Consider the following 14,690-nt stretch of genomic DNA (forward strand, 5'->3'; position numbering starts at 1 on the left):
CCGCACTGTCATGGCGGCTCTTCGCTGGGTCCTGGCAGGGTACACAAGCACGCCGGGACACGTCGCTAGGCCCTGGCAGGGCTACGTCACTTTCTTTAATATCTTAAAAATAACTCTATTTGCTTTAAAACCTTTAACCAAAAAAAACGAGAGGAAGGCCTTAAGAATTTGAGAAAAGCATAACCTGCTTTATTTTTTTTTTATTATTTTTTTTTATTTAAATAAGGAGAATTCTTTCATATGGAAAGAGCTAATACAATCACATATTTGAAAGGAGAAACAATAGGTACTGAAACGAGGAAAAAGGGCGATAAAGAGTGTGCCGCAACTGGCCTGGTGATGCCGTGATTCGAGTTCCGGTCCAAGTAAAAGTTTCCAAAAAATATAAACAGGTTGCACGTTACACAATTATCCATCGTCTGCCCTTTCAAATATCTGGTCTACATGAAAAGACAAAGAGAGGAAAGGCCAAAAAAGATTTACTATACAGGTCATGAGGTTAAAAGCTGTAAGGAGTACAATATCCCCTTGAGAAACAACAAATGCAATTTATACAGAACCAGAGGAAGGATTCCAGCTAAGGACGACGCCTTGAGACATGCTAAAGGGTGAGCGCCTCGCTGCTGCTGCTGTGATTCCAGGGTCACGGGGGCGGCCGCGGCCCTCTTGAGCCGGCAGGGACCCGTCAAACACAAGAGGGTGCCCACGGCCACTAGGAAAATGTGGTGGTCTTTGGATCAAAACAACAATAAAAAAAATAAACGTAGGTGGACCGCTGCTGTCACATCACAGCCAGCAGTCTGCTTCAGCAAAACTCTCGTTTCCTACTGACGGGCCACGACCAAGTACCCCGATGCCTGTCGTGAGTTAATTCTTACGAGTGCATCTTTCTTGTAAGGAAACTAGGCTGCTGTACATCGAAAATAACCCACGCTACAAGGAATTAACCTGTGCTTAACTTGTCAGAAGCAAAACAGAAGGTTAACAGAATGCAACAGAACAAGACCCTCGCATGCAGTGGTGCTCGCTTCAAAGTGAATATAGTAGCCTGCCAGGAGGTGAGACATAGCAAAAATGCTAAGCTCCTTTTTTAATATATATCTATAAATACACAGGAACCACAGGGCAGCTTGTAGCTTTGCAGCATTCTTGCAAGGAAACTGTTAAATGGAGTGCCTCTCTGCATGAGCACAAACACACGTGGAGTTCAATGGGCTGCAAACACATTCAGAGGGACTGACTACTGACTGCAGAGCTGTCACCTGGCAGAGCCAGGAGTGAATTATGAGATCAACAATACCTGTTTCACTGGTGACTGTGCTGCTTCCACCTGTCATTTGCTTTTTTCCCCTAACCTCTTTTATTTTTTTTCTCCTCAAGAGCCAAAAGCAGGCTGAGCTGGAGAGGAAAGCAGCACTGAATGCAGCTGCTAGGCCGTGAATCACTGCATATAGAGCTGGTTACGCACGTGCTTCAGACCTTCGTCTGCACAAAAAGCAGCAAAGTCAGTCTCTGAATATTTCTGCTTCACCAATTTTGGCTGAAAATATAGATCCCACCTCTCCCTCCCACTGCACCTTTCCAGCAGGAGCCTGCAATTTAGTACCAGATTTCCAGTAAAAGCAAAAGCAACTCGCAAAGGAATAAATCATCAGGACCCTACCCTTCAGCAGTACAGACGGCAAGCAGAAGTATCCCCCTATAAACTATCTCAACATTCAATACATCTCCATTCTCCTCTTCCCCAAGCTGACCTTTTAATCAATGTACCAGCACCCCCAGCATTCCTGCACCTTGAGGATCAGAGACCTTCCTTGCGACTCAAGGGCACTGCAAAATGCAGTAACCTCAAGCTAGGTTTAAACAAAAATACATGCCAGAGAAGGATATTGCACCTTAGAAATTTGGGCTCTAAAACTGCTTTCCAACACACAGAACTCCATTAAGTGAAAGAGCGTCTTGCCAACTGCAGCTGACAGTCACGCAAAGGAGAGGAATGGAATGAAGCTCACATGCATTTCTTGGCCTTTCCTGCACAGAATAATTCAGACATAATATATAAATAGAGCAGTGAAACAATTACTTTTTCACCTAGACCTACAACATCAAATACGTATAAATAAATTCTAGTGTTTTATTCTGTTGGGGGAAGGATGGGGGAAGTTAGAAAGAAGGGTGACCTTTTTCAACAGGAAGTATTGTAGTTCTGATGGCATTTACACCAGAGGGACTGCAATATCTTGCATCTAGCAATAACCCAATTTCTCCAACACATTTGACCATTTTAAAGTCACGTAGGTGGGAGGAAAGAGGTTAGTGTCTTTGTAAAGCTTAAGTAGTGTGTTTAGGGTAGGAAAGAGATGAGAAGAAGGGAGCCTGGATAAGTCTCTTTAGCCATTACAGTTAGATTCTGAGCTGATATTAGCTAGGGCCAGCTGGGCAGGAGGATAATAAAAAAAAGAATAAAAGACAGTTCTGTTGTTCATGATATTCCAAGGAGGAAAATAAAAAAGGGGGCTGGGATGACTTACTAGTGAAGCAATCTTTGGAAAACGTCGGGAGCATGACTAGCAGATGAGGAAGCAGGTCTGGGAGATGTCTGAAAGCTAAGGAAATATTTGTCGCTTAATCTCAAACCCTGTACTCTAGGGAGGTACTCTGGCACACACTGCTCTGAAGTTAAAAATCCATAAAACATGAGGAAAAAAAAAGAGCTCTTACTTTTCCTTAAAAGTACCATCCTATCCCTTTCCCTTCAGGTTCTCTGCCACAGAAAATGGGGACACCTGTGGACAGGGAACATACTAGTTCTAAGTTAGTTTAGGTTTCTAAGCTCTTTTTAAAGCTACCGTATAAAATTCTTATTTATACCTAGCTTAAAACTTCAAATGCATCCCTAGAAAGTTATGAAGGATCTTTCCCAGAAAGGGGGAAAAAAAGCAACAAGAAAAGAAACAAGAACACCTTTCAGATCCCTTCCCAAATACATTCTTTGTTCAAAATATCTTCTTTGGAACCACCAACAAATGACTTGCTGCCATCTAGCAGATGCTGACGGCACAACCAGTTAGCAAGCTATCACCTACTGCAGAAATGAAGTTTTCTTTCCATCATTTCCGAGTGACCAGCCTACTTCACATTTTGAAAGAGCTAAACAACACAAACCAGGTTAGCTGAAAGTAGCTGAGTTTACTTAAGACTACCATCAGCTGAAGGACTCCAAGCACCTTCAGGAACTTGCAAGTCCATCCTAAAATCTACATACACACGCAGCACACAAACCAAAAACCAAATAACCAAAGAAATAAAAACCCAACCCACTCCCACTGGGACCCTCCTTTCATATACCATCAAATACTGGTGAGGAAGTGTAAGGTTGTGACACAGTGTATGTGCTATATGCAATTACATCAAAACTAAAGAACCCTTCGCTGTTCACCTGGGGAAGGAGATCAAAAGGATGATTCCAAACTGGCTCTGTAACCATGCGCTTCCAACCGAAAAAAGGAGGTTCCAAGTGTGCTAAAAAGGCTGCCTTGCAGAGGGGCTCCCTTACTAATGCGTTTCTATGCAAATTTTACAAGAGGCCATAACAGGAACTGAAAGACCGACCAAGGGAAAAGGGAGAAGAACAAAGCTTAGGAGAGCAGCCCCGAGGGATGAGCTCAATATAGAACAAGTCTCAGGAGACACGAAGAATTAGAGCGGCCAAGGTAGGGAGCATAAGAGAGCATCACAACTACAAAAAGTAGTCCAAACAAACCCGTTGGTGCTAGCCAACTCTTCTGACCCATGTGCGATGAGGAGATTTCGCTTAGAAGATTTTATGTTTTGTAAATCCATGATTTACATTTCGCTGCATGTTTGGCAGTCACTAAAATAAAATCTGAAACAAACAAAAAAATAGATCCAGAGGAGCTTGCAACAGAAATTTTGGTGCTTTTCCTTAAAACGAAAATGCCACATTTTGTTGTGCACAAGGCACCCCAAAGCTACAATTAAAGTGGTGCAAGTTTCAAGATTAATGTACTGACTTGCTATACACCTTTAGTAGAGATTTCTAACGCAAGCACTGCTTCTAGCTTAAAACAAAAATACTGAAAAATTAATGAATGCCGTAACTGTCCTGTGTTGTTTTCTTTTTTTTTCTTCCACTTAATCTGAAAGGCTAGATCATCTGGGAAAAAAACACTTAAACCACCTCAGTTTAGGAGTCTTGATTCTAAGCATAGCACAGAACCACGTATAAAAACTAGGGAGGGTTCTGTCAGAACATAATTTTAGTTCAATGGACTTATTTTCTGGAAGGAATGGGGAAAGCAGAAAGAAGGGGGGAAAAGTGATAGAACATATAAAAGTTCTGCTATAAACAAGGATATAGCTTTTTTTTCTCTGTAAAAACCTCAGCTGCCTTTAAAATGAAAAACCTCAAACTAACCCCTCTCCCCCAGTTGCCACTCTGCTTAGACAGAAGTAGGGAAGGAGAAGGATGGGCTTTGCCAAGTGAGCTATCACAGCTACCTGTGCATGGGGCAAAAAAAAAAAAAAAAGAAAAGGCTCGAGCCACTTAAGTCACACGGTTGGTTTGTTTTAAAGCAAGCAGGTCAATGTCATATCCACTGTTTCAAACTGCTTTGTTGGAAGAAGGACTTGGATGATGTCACTGTAGTCAGTCAGTGTGGGGTGGGGAGTAGGTCTGGTGAAGTTATCAGGAGATCCAGTGGGGTCCAGTCTTAGCTGCAGTGCCTCTCAGGACCAGCTGGGCATCAGAGGTGCTCCTAGGCCTTGCTTTCCTCCACTTTTACTGCCTGAGGTTTGATCGCTCCTGTGCGCACTGGCTTCATCTGGTTTGTGGATGCTGTTTCTTGCAGCTTTACAGCTCCCAGACTGGCTTTATTTTCATCCACCCGCTGCTTTGCCTTTTGACACACAGAAAGGAGGCATTAGATAGCACAGAGACTCGTACGCAGATACAAAAACCAACTGTGACCATCATTCATGCAAGACATCAAATTTGCTCCAAAATTCAGGTACTTTCTCTGCTGTCGCTCCTTGCTCTCCTAAAAACACCATATGCATAAGGATCTCAAAGATCCCATTAAAAAATCAACAGAAAAAACAGAACCGTAAGACAGGTAATCCTCTAATTTCTCCTGGCCACCGATCACACAGCATTACTCACGGGCTCGGTACACTCCCCACCCACCCACCCACTCTCTTGTTCTCCCTGCAGGAAAAACAACTTCCACGTATAGCTTTACTACACTGCCACCCCTCTCAAGGACAAGGCCCAAGTGTGACACTAAAAGCACAGACGCTGTTGGGTCGGAGTGCTGACATACGCTACCTGTTGTACATAGTGTCCTTGCACCGAGCCCATACTAACTGCTGGTCCAGACGGCTTCCCATTTGGGCTGGCAGAGCTAGGCCTGGAAATCGAAGAGTCGACAATATTCATGGAGTAAATTCTACAATGGAACGAGAACCTTATTCACGTGTGAAAGAAAAAAGGACTGTAGAAAGCAGCAGTAGACAGGGCATGAGTCTGTACTGTGCAGATCAACGAGCTCCCCAGCCCAAAAGACAACACGTGGATTGGTTAGAGGTTAAAAAAGAAAAAGTAACTGCAAGTCCCCAAACTCTCAATGACCTGAAGGCTTGGAATGTCTCCACGTCAGCATCTCTCAATCTTGAGAAGTTGAGACCATGCTGCAACTAAAACGTTTAGGCTATGTTCCCCAATTTTCTACCTTAACAAGAAACACAAAAAAGCACAATTCCAATTTGCCTTTAAGACACTGAAAACAGCTTTATGCACTTCCCACAAGCACAAATGACGAAGTCAGAGACATAATTGGTCTCTACCCAAAACTGAAAGCCACGATCATTCGTCTTAATGCAAGTGTTTGGACTACAGTAAGCACATTCTACACATGAAAACCCAAGTAGGTCTTACAGAGCAATGATGTATGCACCACGTCTCTGCAAATGGGGAACACTACTACTTCCCCGTTCTGACTACAGAGGCTAAATTCCATAAGCATTTACCTGTACGCATGTGGTGATGGTACAGACCCTCCGGAGGACATGTTCTGTTTACCGTCGGAAAAATGAAACCCTTTCATTTCCATTTGGGAGGACTACAGAAGAAAACGAGTGAGAGCACATCATCTTCGCATTCACAGTAATGGATATTACTTCATATGAACATATAAACCAAGTTGTTGCCCTTCTACCCATCATGCCCATTAAAAGAAACATTTTTCAGGTGAAGTAAATGAGGCTTGTAAGTGAAATGATCCGCTTGTATTAAATCAACAAGCCAGGAGCACAAGCAAATAGTGAACGTGGAAGCTAACTGCTGTGCTTTCTCTCCCCTAGAGTAGAAAAACTTATGATACAAATCCATCAAACCAGACGTGACACTAATGTACCTACTCAAATGGACAAGCTTCACAACAGTGTGAAATATCTGGGCAGTATTCCAGCTGTGTCTGGAGCTCACCACCCCTCAAGCACTCTGGGGAAACCTGTGTAAACATGTAATAAAACTGGAGACTCCAAACTGGATCAAGGCAGGATGGGGCTCCCTGGAAACAGAAGGATTGCCAGCAGCAAAACCTGAAAGGCTGCTGACCTGTGCTTTTGAGGTGAGAAGAACAGGGCTCCTTCATTTTTACACCAAGCCTTGGCTTTGATATTTAAGGATCCCCTTTACCAAGCTAGCCTCCCCTTTAACAAGCAAGATCAAAGAACAAAACTTCAGTGCAAGAGAGGTTAATGAACGCCAAGATGAGCATGCAGGAGTTAATCCTTACCTCCCTGCTGGTAGCAAGAACTGAAGGCTGCGATCCAGGAGGGAGAATTCTTCGGGGAGCTCCTACAGGCAGGTTTTGCCCCTGAGGAAGCTGGATGGACTGCGGTAGAATCAGGGGCTGCTGGCCAGAGCCATAGCGGGGCAGAGGAAGCTGGGAGCCAGGCACAGGCATTGTTAACTGTGTGATAAGGACATGTAGTTACTTAACGGCAGCAACAGCGTTGGGTTTGGCACACCCTCTCCCAATACCCTGAAAGCACAGTACTGCTAAAAGCAATCCCACTAACAGTGCAGTCTGGCACAGAGTAAATGCAAATTAACGTAACAGAGCAAATTTTGCACTGAAACGCATGTGCTGGTAGCGCTGCCAACACCCTACCAGCTGGGTTTTTAACGTAGCATTGATTTAACATAACTGCACTCAGCCGTAGGGCTCTTCTCCTTGCCTAGAACCTACATCCCGCTCTTCAGGCTTCCTCACAGTCTCTGCACAGGTGATTTTTCTCTTGATCCCACAGCAGCGTCAGACAGCTCAGTCAGTGTCAGACACCCTGTTCGCAGCTTTAGTACCCAAATCAGGAATTGTGTTCTACTTTCATGCCAAAGCATTTTGGGGAGTGGAACTCTAGAGCAAGTAATGGTTACCTCTCTATGTTCTGCAATGAATTTCAAACCGATTATTGTAACAATTAATCCTAATTTAGGAGAAGCAGCTCATGACTCAGCAGCCTCCTTTCCCTCTAATTTTTTTCCTTTATTCCTCAGAACTGTTGGATTTGGGAGCTTCTACAACACCACTTTGTGACAAAAATAATAAAATCTAGGGCTGAATTTACCCAGTGATCCAAGCATGAGAGATCAGGTTACTAGGTTATTATGGATAAAGCATTTCTTCAAATATTTAATTTGGCAGTATTCTCTATATTTTCCTCAGCTAAATTACTTTCAGGATTAACTATTTTTAAGTCAGTCACAACATAAAAAACCCTGTTTAAGTAAAACATAAATGGTCCCCCACAAATTTTAACATGTTGCACAAAACACACGCAACCTGAATTTAATGAAAGTACCGAACTTCTACAGAGAATCAGAACGCGTTTATCCATGAACGCAGCTATGCTCACAGAAGGATTCAATGTCTTTTTCTGTATGGTGCTTTACACAAACTTTGTACCCTACACCAAGGCACACAGTGAAATTCTTGTTAAGACGCTGCCAAACAGATCAACAGAAGTTGTAAGACCACCTGGATTCCAGATGAATTGAGAAAATAGATGAGTTTTAATTAAAGCATTAATTACCCTGGAAGCTACGTTAAATCTGGAAGAGATGGGAATTTGGTTCTTGGAAGTGGTACTTTTAGGACAACTACCACATCACAGCCTCCTGCCCAGGAAGTACTGTAAGGTTTGATTCTGCACAAAATGTTTATCTTGAGAGCAAAGATATCCAAGTCAGAAAAAAAAAAGGGCATTTCACCAGGGACATACAAGTAATTATCAAGAACCGTATTAAATAAAGTGCTGTAAGTTTGAAACAATGGCTCACAGAAGAGTCTCTTGGGGAAATCTTTTGCCTCGACAGAGAGCTTAGTCCACACAAACACACGACTTAGCACAAATAATCCAATCCAGTCCCAGAAACAAGTGGCACCCTGCACAACCGAGTGGCTTGCAAGTCCTGCTCCTAACCTGTGTAAGCTGAGAGTCCATCATCTGGGAGGCTCCCATCCCAGCCGCCTGGTTTATCTGGCCTTCGTAAACCAGTGCCTGGCTTCCGTTCATGGGCTGATAGGGGGACCCAGACTGGGTTTTCACCACCTCCAAGGGCTGCATGCCTGGGAAGGCGGAATACGGAGGCTTCAGAGCAGTGCCTCCTGTCAGGACCATCGTGCTGGGCTGAGACAGACTGGGGTGCATATACACCTGAGACCTGGGGAAGAAAAACATGCTTAAGTCACTAGGCAGAAAACCTTTGGAGACTGTACACACATACCACTATCAAGATATATACCTGGGTTGCAAGCATAGTATCTACCGAATTGACAGCTTAAAACTAAGATGCAGTCTCTTTTAGATACAGGGTTTTAATTTTTCTTCCACTTTTAAGCCCTTACAACCACGTCCTTGTGTTGCAGGAGCATTCAACAGAATGACAGCATGTCCCATCCACAGTTTATATATTAATATTCTGCACAATATGCTCCGGATTAGTAGTAAGGTGAGGATCTGAGTTACCACAAGTCTATAGCAGTTTTGCGAAGCAGAAATCAGAAATTAAAGATTCAACCAGCTCTAGCATTAGCAATTTATTTATTTTTTTTTAAATCTCCATGTCTAGATTTTCGAGGCCTCAAAGAACCATTCTGATCACCTGCTCTCATCTCATGCAGAATGATTCTCACAGCCAGCCCAGCTCTGAAGAGGACGTCTCATTCCTTCAATTCTAGTAAGCGGTTCTTTTGGCCAAGTACTCTTGATGTTTCTTACATAAGCGTTTGATTTCTAATTTGAATCTTACTATTTTTTCCCCAAAGATCAAACATTCATTCTGTTCTCGTCTTGCAGTTTTTATCTAATAAAAAAAGTTATGTAACGTCCTTACGCAGGTACTCCGCTCTGATCAAACCGTCTCTTAGCATAGTAATAAGCCAAATCCAGTAAGCAGCAGGCTCTGAATTTCTCATCAATAAAATTGTATTCCAGCCCACAAACCTCCTCTTTCTGCATCTTTCTCAAGATTTGCCTCCCCCTTTGAGAGGGCAGGCATTACAACTAAGCACATTTTTTCTTTGCCATTGTCCTACAAAGAAGCACGCTACAAAGAGCCCTTATGTACCCTGATACCCTTGGTCTCCACCCAAATGCTCTCCAGCACTGTTACTGTGAAATAGAAACACGATGTCAAAGGGGGAAGAGGAGATGAGTACAGAGTATCCGACCAATCTACTTCGCCACAAGCAACAGAAGAGTTAAGGCCACAAGGAAATGAAAAACTGGAAGCGGTTACCTGAAGGGCTGTATGGAGCTGTACATCTCCTGGGACTGGGAAACAGGCAGACCACCCCTCAGGCCAAGCTGAGCTTGGGCCTGTAAGGATGTGTGGAGGGAAATGGGAATCTGTTGAGCAGCAGCGGCCTGCAGAAGAAATTAAGGTGACTGAGAGGTATGAGAGCAGCCAGAAACTCTCCCAGGCTCTTAAAAAGCCATCAGTTTCCTCAGTGAGTCAATGTGCCGTGACAATTACCTACACTGCAGCTTTACCCAGCCCCTCGTTGTTCCACAGAACAGGAGCATTGGTACAAAGGCACTGGTACAAAGAAAAAAGCAGCTCCCTCCCTTTAATTTCACTAACCTGTAACACCTACTGGGAAGCAGCGTTTAAGGAAGCTAAAGGAAGCCACACTTAAGCCCCTTTGGGCTGTCAGAAAGCTAAATAACTTGTTTCTTACACGTGACCCTGAAAGGCTTCTTGAGAAGCCATTAGGTAGTTTTATTTCTCCCTCACCTGTTGGTAGCTTTGCTGCTGAGGTATTGTCTGAGGAACCAGGCGGGGCTGACTTGCGAACACATGGCCATCCAGATACAGGGGTGGAATATGGTTACCTGGACATCAGAGAAGACAGTGCTGTAACTCAAAGTACAGGCAGGGTACACTGCAGAGACCTGCAGGTCCATCACAACTAACAGTTCAGGAATTGGCAACCTGTGCTCCAAACTTTTCCTATCTGCCAGGACCAGCTCCACAATCATCTTACCTTTGCAGTTAGGAGGGATGGAAAGGGCAAACATGGCACGTGAGGCCTTCACACAAGCGATCTAAAGCCATTTTTTACCAAGGGGTGGCACCAAGAAGAAAGTGGTGTGCCACTCCTGTGTTTACATATTTGAACCAAGGGATTTTCAAGCAAAAAGGAGGAAGAATTTGGTGGGGTGGAGGAGAGAAGAAATCACCAGGCTTGGAAATGATCTGTTTTCCAAATATATTCCCTACAGTGGCCCCATTATCTTTTCTGCCCAGCATATTCCACTCCCTTCTTGAACTGAGGACTAAGAAAGGCATTCATGAGAGGCCTTTTGGGACCCAAGAATCAGAGTCCAGGTACATTTCTTTTTTTTTTTTTTCTATTCCTGACACTCTCCCTAATTCTACACACCATCTAACTTGACTGTGTTTAAGTTTTCCCTCCGTAATTCAAGCATAGCAACACCTTCTCACCTCCCAAAGTTATGCAAACTGTAAGGTATTTTTTGTTATGTACAAGAAGCAAAATGTACTCTGAACTTGTGACATACAGAAAAGTTTTAAATAGTAAAGTGAGTACAAGAATGCTTGATATTGGGATTGTTAAGTGTCTCAGCCACAGGTTTCTTCTTTCGCTTTCTATTCTGTTGAGTACACAGTGATGGGTAGGCACGATCTATTGATAAATCACAGAAATGGCCCCTACTCAGATCTAGAAGGAATGTCAGCCTTCTGCTAAGATTATACTGGTAAAACTCAAGCAACCTTCTCCAAAGCAGGGAAACAGTCATTTTTTTCTAATCTTGCCTGATTCTCCTTATGATCCGTTAAACACTAACCAGCCTGTTAATTTACATGGAAGCTCTTCTCACCATGCCCTCTCTACTAGAATCCAACCAGACAATGCAAATACTACTGCTGCAGTTTGCAAATACCTGGAATAGATGCAGAAGGTGCTACGGACGCCACAGGCATAGGAGGCATAGAAACTCCACCAAAAGAGCTGTAGCTGACACCATTGGAAGCTCCAACACTGGAAGGAGGCTGGATGCCTGAGCCTGCACCTCCTGGAGAGTTCTGTTCTGGTAAACTAGGAGAGTTCTCCCAAGCTTTACGGGCAGACTCCATCTACGGAAATGAAGGGCAATAACTGCAGACAATTCACGTGTGGAGGGGAACACTGAGGCCTAGAGCTGCTCATCTGTGAACTATTACTTCAAATTCAATCCAGTCTAAGCATAACGGAAAGCTAGCACATCTTAGGTCAAGGGGCTTCATACCCATTCCCAATGGGCAAGCATCCATCAAAAACATTCATCCCTTGTGGTATTTGCAGAACTGTTTTGGGGGGTGTAGGGTAGGGTTGTTTTTCATGTTGTTGCTTTTTTTTTTTTTTTAAAAAAAGACACCAGGTGTCTAGGAAGTTATCTTACCCAGCTACTGAGACAGTCACTAACAGGACAGCTCTGCTGCACTTTTATTTTTACAATGAGGACTTCAGCATCCAGAACTGTTGGAACCCACCCCTTTCCTCCCATGCTGAATAGCATACATGCGTAACTTTTACAGGAGCTAATTGAAGATTTAGCAGTGCCCTGACAGAATGCTCTGGGAGAGATCTCTCCACCCTCACTACCCTGGTCAAGACGACAAGGCAGCCAGACCTAGGACAAGCACACCTGCCAGCTTACCTACCTTAAGAGTAAGGTCTGCGGTGGGGAAGGACATCGGGTTCAGGCCAATGCACCGCTGGAGGTGATGATCTCTTCGCAGAATGGGAATGGACTGCGTTAACCCTGCCTGAGGGGAGATTGGTAAATGGTGAATACTCCGTAACTCTCGTGAGAATTTCAAGAGGCACCAGAGCCTCAGCTGGCAGCTATAGTAACTACACCTCAAAGGATTCAAGCCTCAGTGGTACTGCAGGAGTTAAGTACTGCGTTCAACTGTGATCCACTCTGCTGATGGAATAAATTAAGCTTTGGCAGTGTGCAATGACTCCCTTTATGTTGAATTACACCAGCTTCCATTTAAACATCAATTTGACCCAGTAACTTCACTCTGCAGAATACCGTATTTGTAATCTACCTGAATTTCAGACAATCTGTTTCTGAAAGAGCACTTCTGAAAAGAAAGACCCCTTAAGACAAACCTCCAAAATCTAACAGCCTACAAACTTGAAGACATTTCAAAAGCAGCTTTGTGAGTTTTTCACATTGCTGTCCACAGCCGAGCCACAAGCTGAGCTTTCAGTGTTCTCACTCTTTCATGCAAAATAATGAAATACACAGATGGCTAGAACAAGCCAGAAAACCTCTCAAAGGGCCTGGCTAACAAGATACAGCTCTGTGCCTTGCTGTGGCAGATGAGGTGTTCTGGGGAAGCTAGCAGTCCAGGCCTAAGAATGCCACTGTCCACATCATGTCCATTAGCAGCTCTCTTCAGTGTCTCAGGGCAGGAGACTGGCGACCCCAGAGATCTGCTAAACCTCTTGCTTTACACAGGTCACTGAATGGAGTTGCTCTGCGTATCGCTCCTGAGCTAGCCATGCTCATTTCATCAAGGCACCTCAGGGGCACAGATATCCATTACGAATTTTAGTCACGTGTGATGCCCGAGCAGTAAGTGTGAAGTCAACCGCAAAGAAATAAGCTTGCTCTGTTTGGAAGTGTCTGAGATTTAACCAAGGAGAGGCTCAGATGCATCAAGGCCAAAAGAAAAAAGAAATACTTACATTACTGGCCAAGGCATCCTGCAATTTGGTGACAGGGTTAGCTGCAGTGCCAGAAGCAGAACCAGGTGGCAAGCTGAAGTCAGAGTCCTGAAAAAGCAGAACACACAAAATTCAAATCCAGGCCTGACGGCCACCCACCTGCTTCTCATGGTTAATGAATTTAGCCTGAATCATGACACTAGAAACTAAAGACTGTCCTCCAGTAAGCCTTGCTGAAAGAGAACATGGAGACGCTTCTCAGCACTCAGAAGCAGGCAACCCCCAGAGGCGCACAAAGCTTTAGAAGGCCATGATCTTGTCCATCACCTCTGTTACCACCCCAAGTGGTCCTTGGGACACTATTTCCAAAAGGATATTATGCATTTGCCAAGACATCTTGAGCACCTGGTTTGTGTCAATAATGAAATCTAAGGCAAATCTACAACATACACGCTGGAAGCTTCCTCTAAATAATCCTGCTGCCTCAAACCACCGTCCACATCTCGCCAAGCTCAAACCACCAAGAAGATAAAATTAAATTCAATCCTCACTTTAGGATTTACTCCAAATTCAATGGGTGGCACAGGAAGTACAGAATCCACGTGAATTTCCACCCCATTAACAGGGGGAATATTCCCTTCCAGCCGTTCCGTTCCCTCCGAACCCTTTCTGTTTTTCAGGGAGCGTTCGTTGCCGATTGGTCCAGGCTTGTGTTCCTTGTTCTGTCCTGAGCCTTGATCTGAATCCTTAACAGGAAAGCAGAGAGGCTGAGACACAAAGACCAAATAACCCAATCTCAAGCCTTAAAAATGCTATCAAGAACAACAGAACCACTTCACAAGGTCTCTCACTATGTGCTCTGGCTTGGCTGCAAATCCAGATTACCTTTTTATCAGATTGCTTCTGCACTTGCTCCTTCTGGCAGTCAGGCTTTGGATCCACCAGGCCAGCCCCATTCATCTCCTCTGGTTTGAGGGTGCCATATGGAGAACTGCGCTGAGAGGAGGTCGCGGAGGATTCCCGAGACTCCGCGCTCAAGTCAATGCCACTATCCCCCTGGCTGCCTTTAAAACCCTGCTATGCAAAGCACGAAATGTGTTAAAGCCCCGGACTCCGACCCAGCTCCACAAAAGAGGAAAAAAATCCCAGAAAACAGCAAGACCACGTCCCCTTTTCAAATCACTTTCTTGGTTAACTGCAAGGAGTTGGTCTTGACCTGCAGCATCCCTTGGCTACTGCTTCACCTCCACACAACTCTGAGCCGGGCTAACCAAAGCATTAACCCGACTCTGGCTTTAGAATAAAGGCAAAAGTGTCGCACATGGCAACTAGACGGAGACTGCCAAACTCATTACACTTGTGACCCAAACCAGATTTGGGCTCTGGTCTCCAGAGGTGAAGCGTTCTGGAACTTCC

At 44.2% G+C, this 14,690-nt stretch overlaps 1 protein-coding gene and 1 non-coding gene across 17 annotated transcripts in view; both read right to left on the minus strand.

Moving 5' to 3' along the window:
• Window positions 1-164: 164 nt before the first annotated feature.
• The window catches only part of PRRC2B (proline rich coiled-coil 2B), a 50,014-nt gene continuing 35,488 nt past the window's right edge, over window positions 165-14,690 (minus strand). For 3 of the 16 annotated variants that reach the window (XM_035555183.2, XM_035555184.2, XM_035555185.2), the window contains exons 21-32: window positions 14,160-14,348; window positions 13,826-14,020; window positions 13,296-13,382; window positions 12,257-12,361; window positions 11,497-11,689; window positions 10,325-10,422; window positions 9,827-9,954; window positions 8,509-8,749; window positions 6,819-6,995; window positions 6,049-6,140; window positions 5,348-5,429; window positions 171-4,919 (exon numbers count right to left, since the gene is read on the minus strand). In XM_035555183.2, coding sequence (XP_035411076.1) covers window positions 4,779-4,919; window positions 5,348-5,429; window positions 6,049-6,140; window positions 6,819-6,995; window positions 8,509-8,749; window positions 9,827-9,954; window positions 10,325-10,422; window positions 11,497-11,689; window positions 12,257-12,361; window positions 13,296-13,382; window positions 13,826-14,020; window positions 14,160-14,348 — 1,728 coding nt within the window. In that variant the 3' untranslated portion in view covers window positions 171-4,778. Of the gene's footprint in view, window positions 4,920-5,347; window positions 5,469-6,048; window positions 6,141-6,818; window positions 6,996-8,508; window positions 8,750-9,826; window positions 9,955-10,324; window positions 10,423-11,496; window positions 11,690-12,256; window positions 12,362-13,295; window positions 13,383-13,825; window positions 14,021-14,159; window positions 14,352-14,690 lie in introns of all 16 variants that reach the window. The other 13 variants (XM_050714543.1, XM_050714542.1, XM_050714544.1 and 10 more) reach the window with 9 other exon arrangements.
• Window positions 11,170-11,257, minus strand: LOC118252352 (small nucleolar RNA SNORD62). The gene has a single exon (XR_004780120.1). It is a non-coding gene; the product is annotated as a small nucleolar RNA SNORD62 (small nucleolar RNA).

The sequence above is a fragment of the Cygnus atratus genome, chromosome 19 (genome assembly GCF_013377495.2).
Source record: "Cygnus atratus isolate AKBS03 ecotype Queensland, Australia chromosome 19, CAtr_DNAZoo_HiC_assembly, whole genome shotgun sequence".
NCBI classification, from domain to species: domain Eukaryota; kingdom Metazoa; phylum Chordata; class Aves; order Anseriformes; family Anatidae; genus Cygnus; species Cygnus atratus.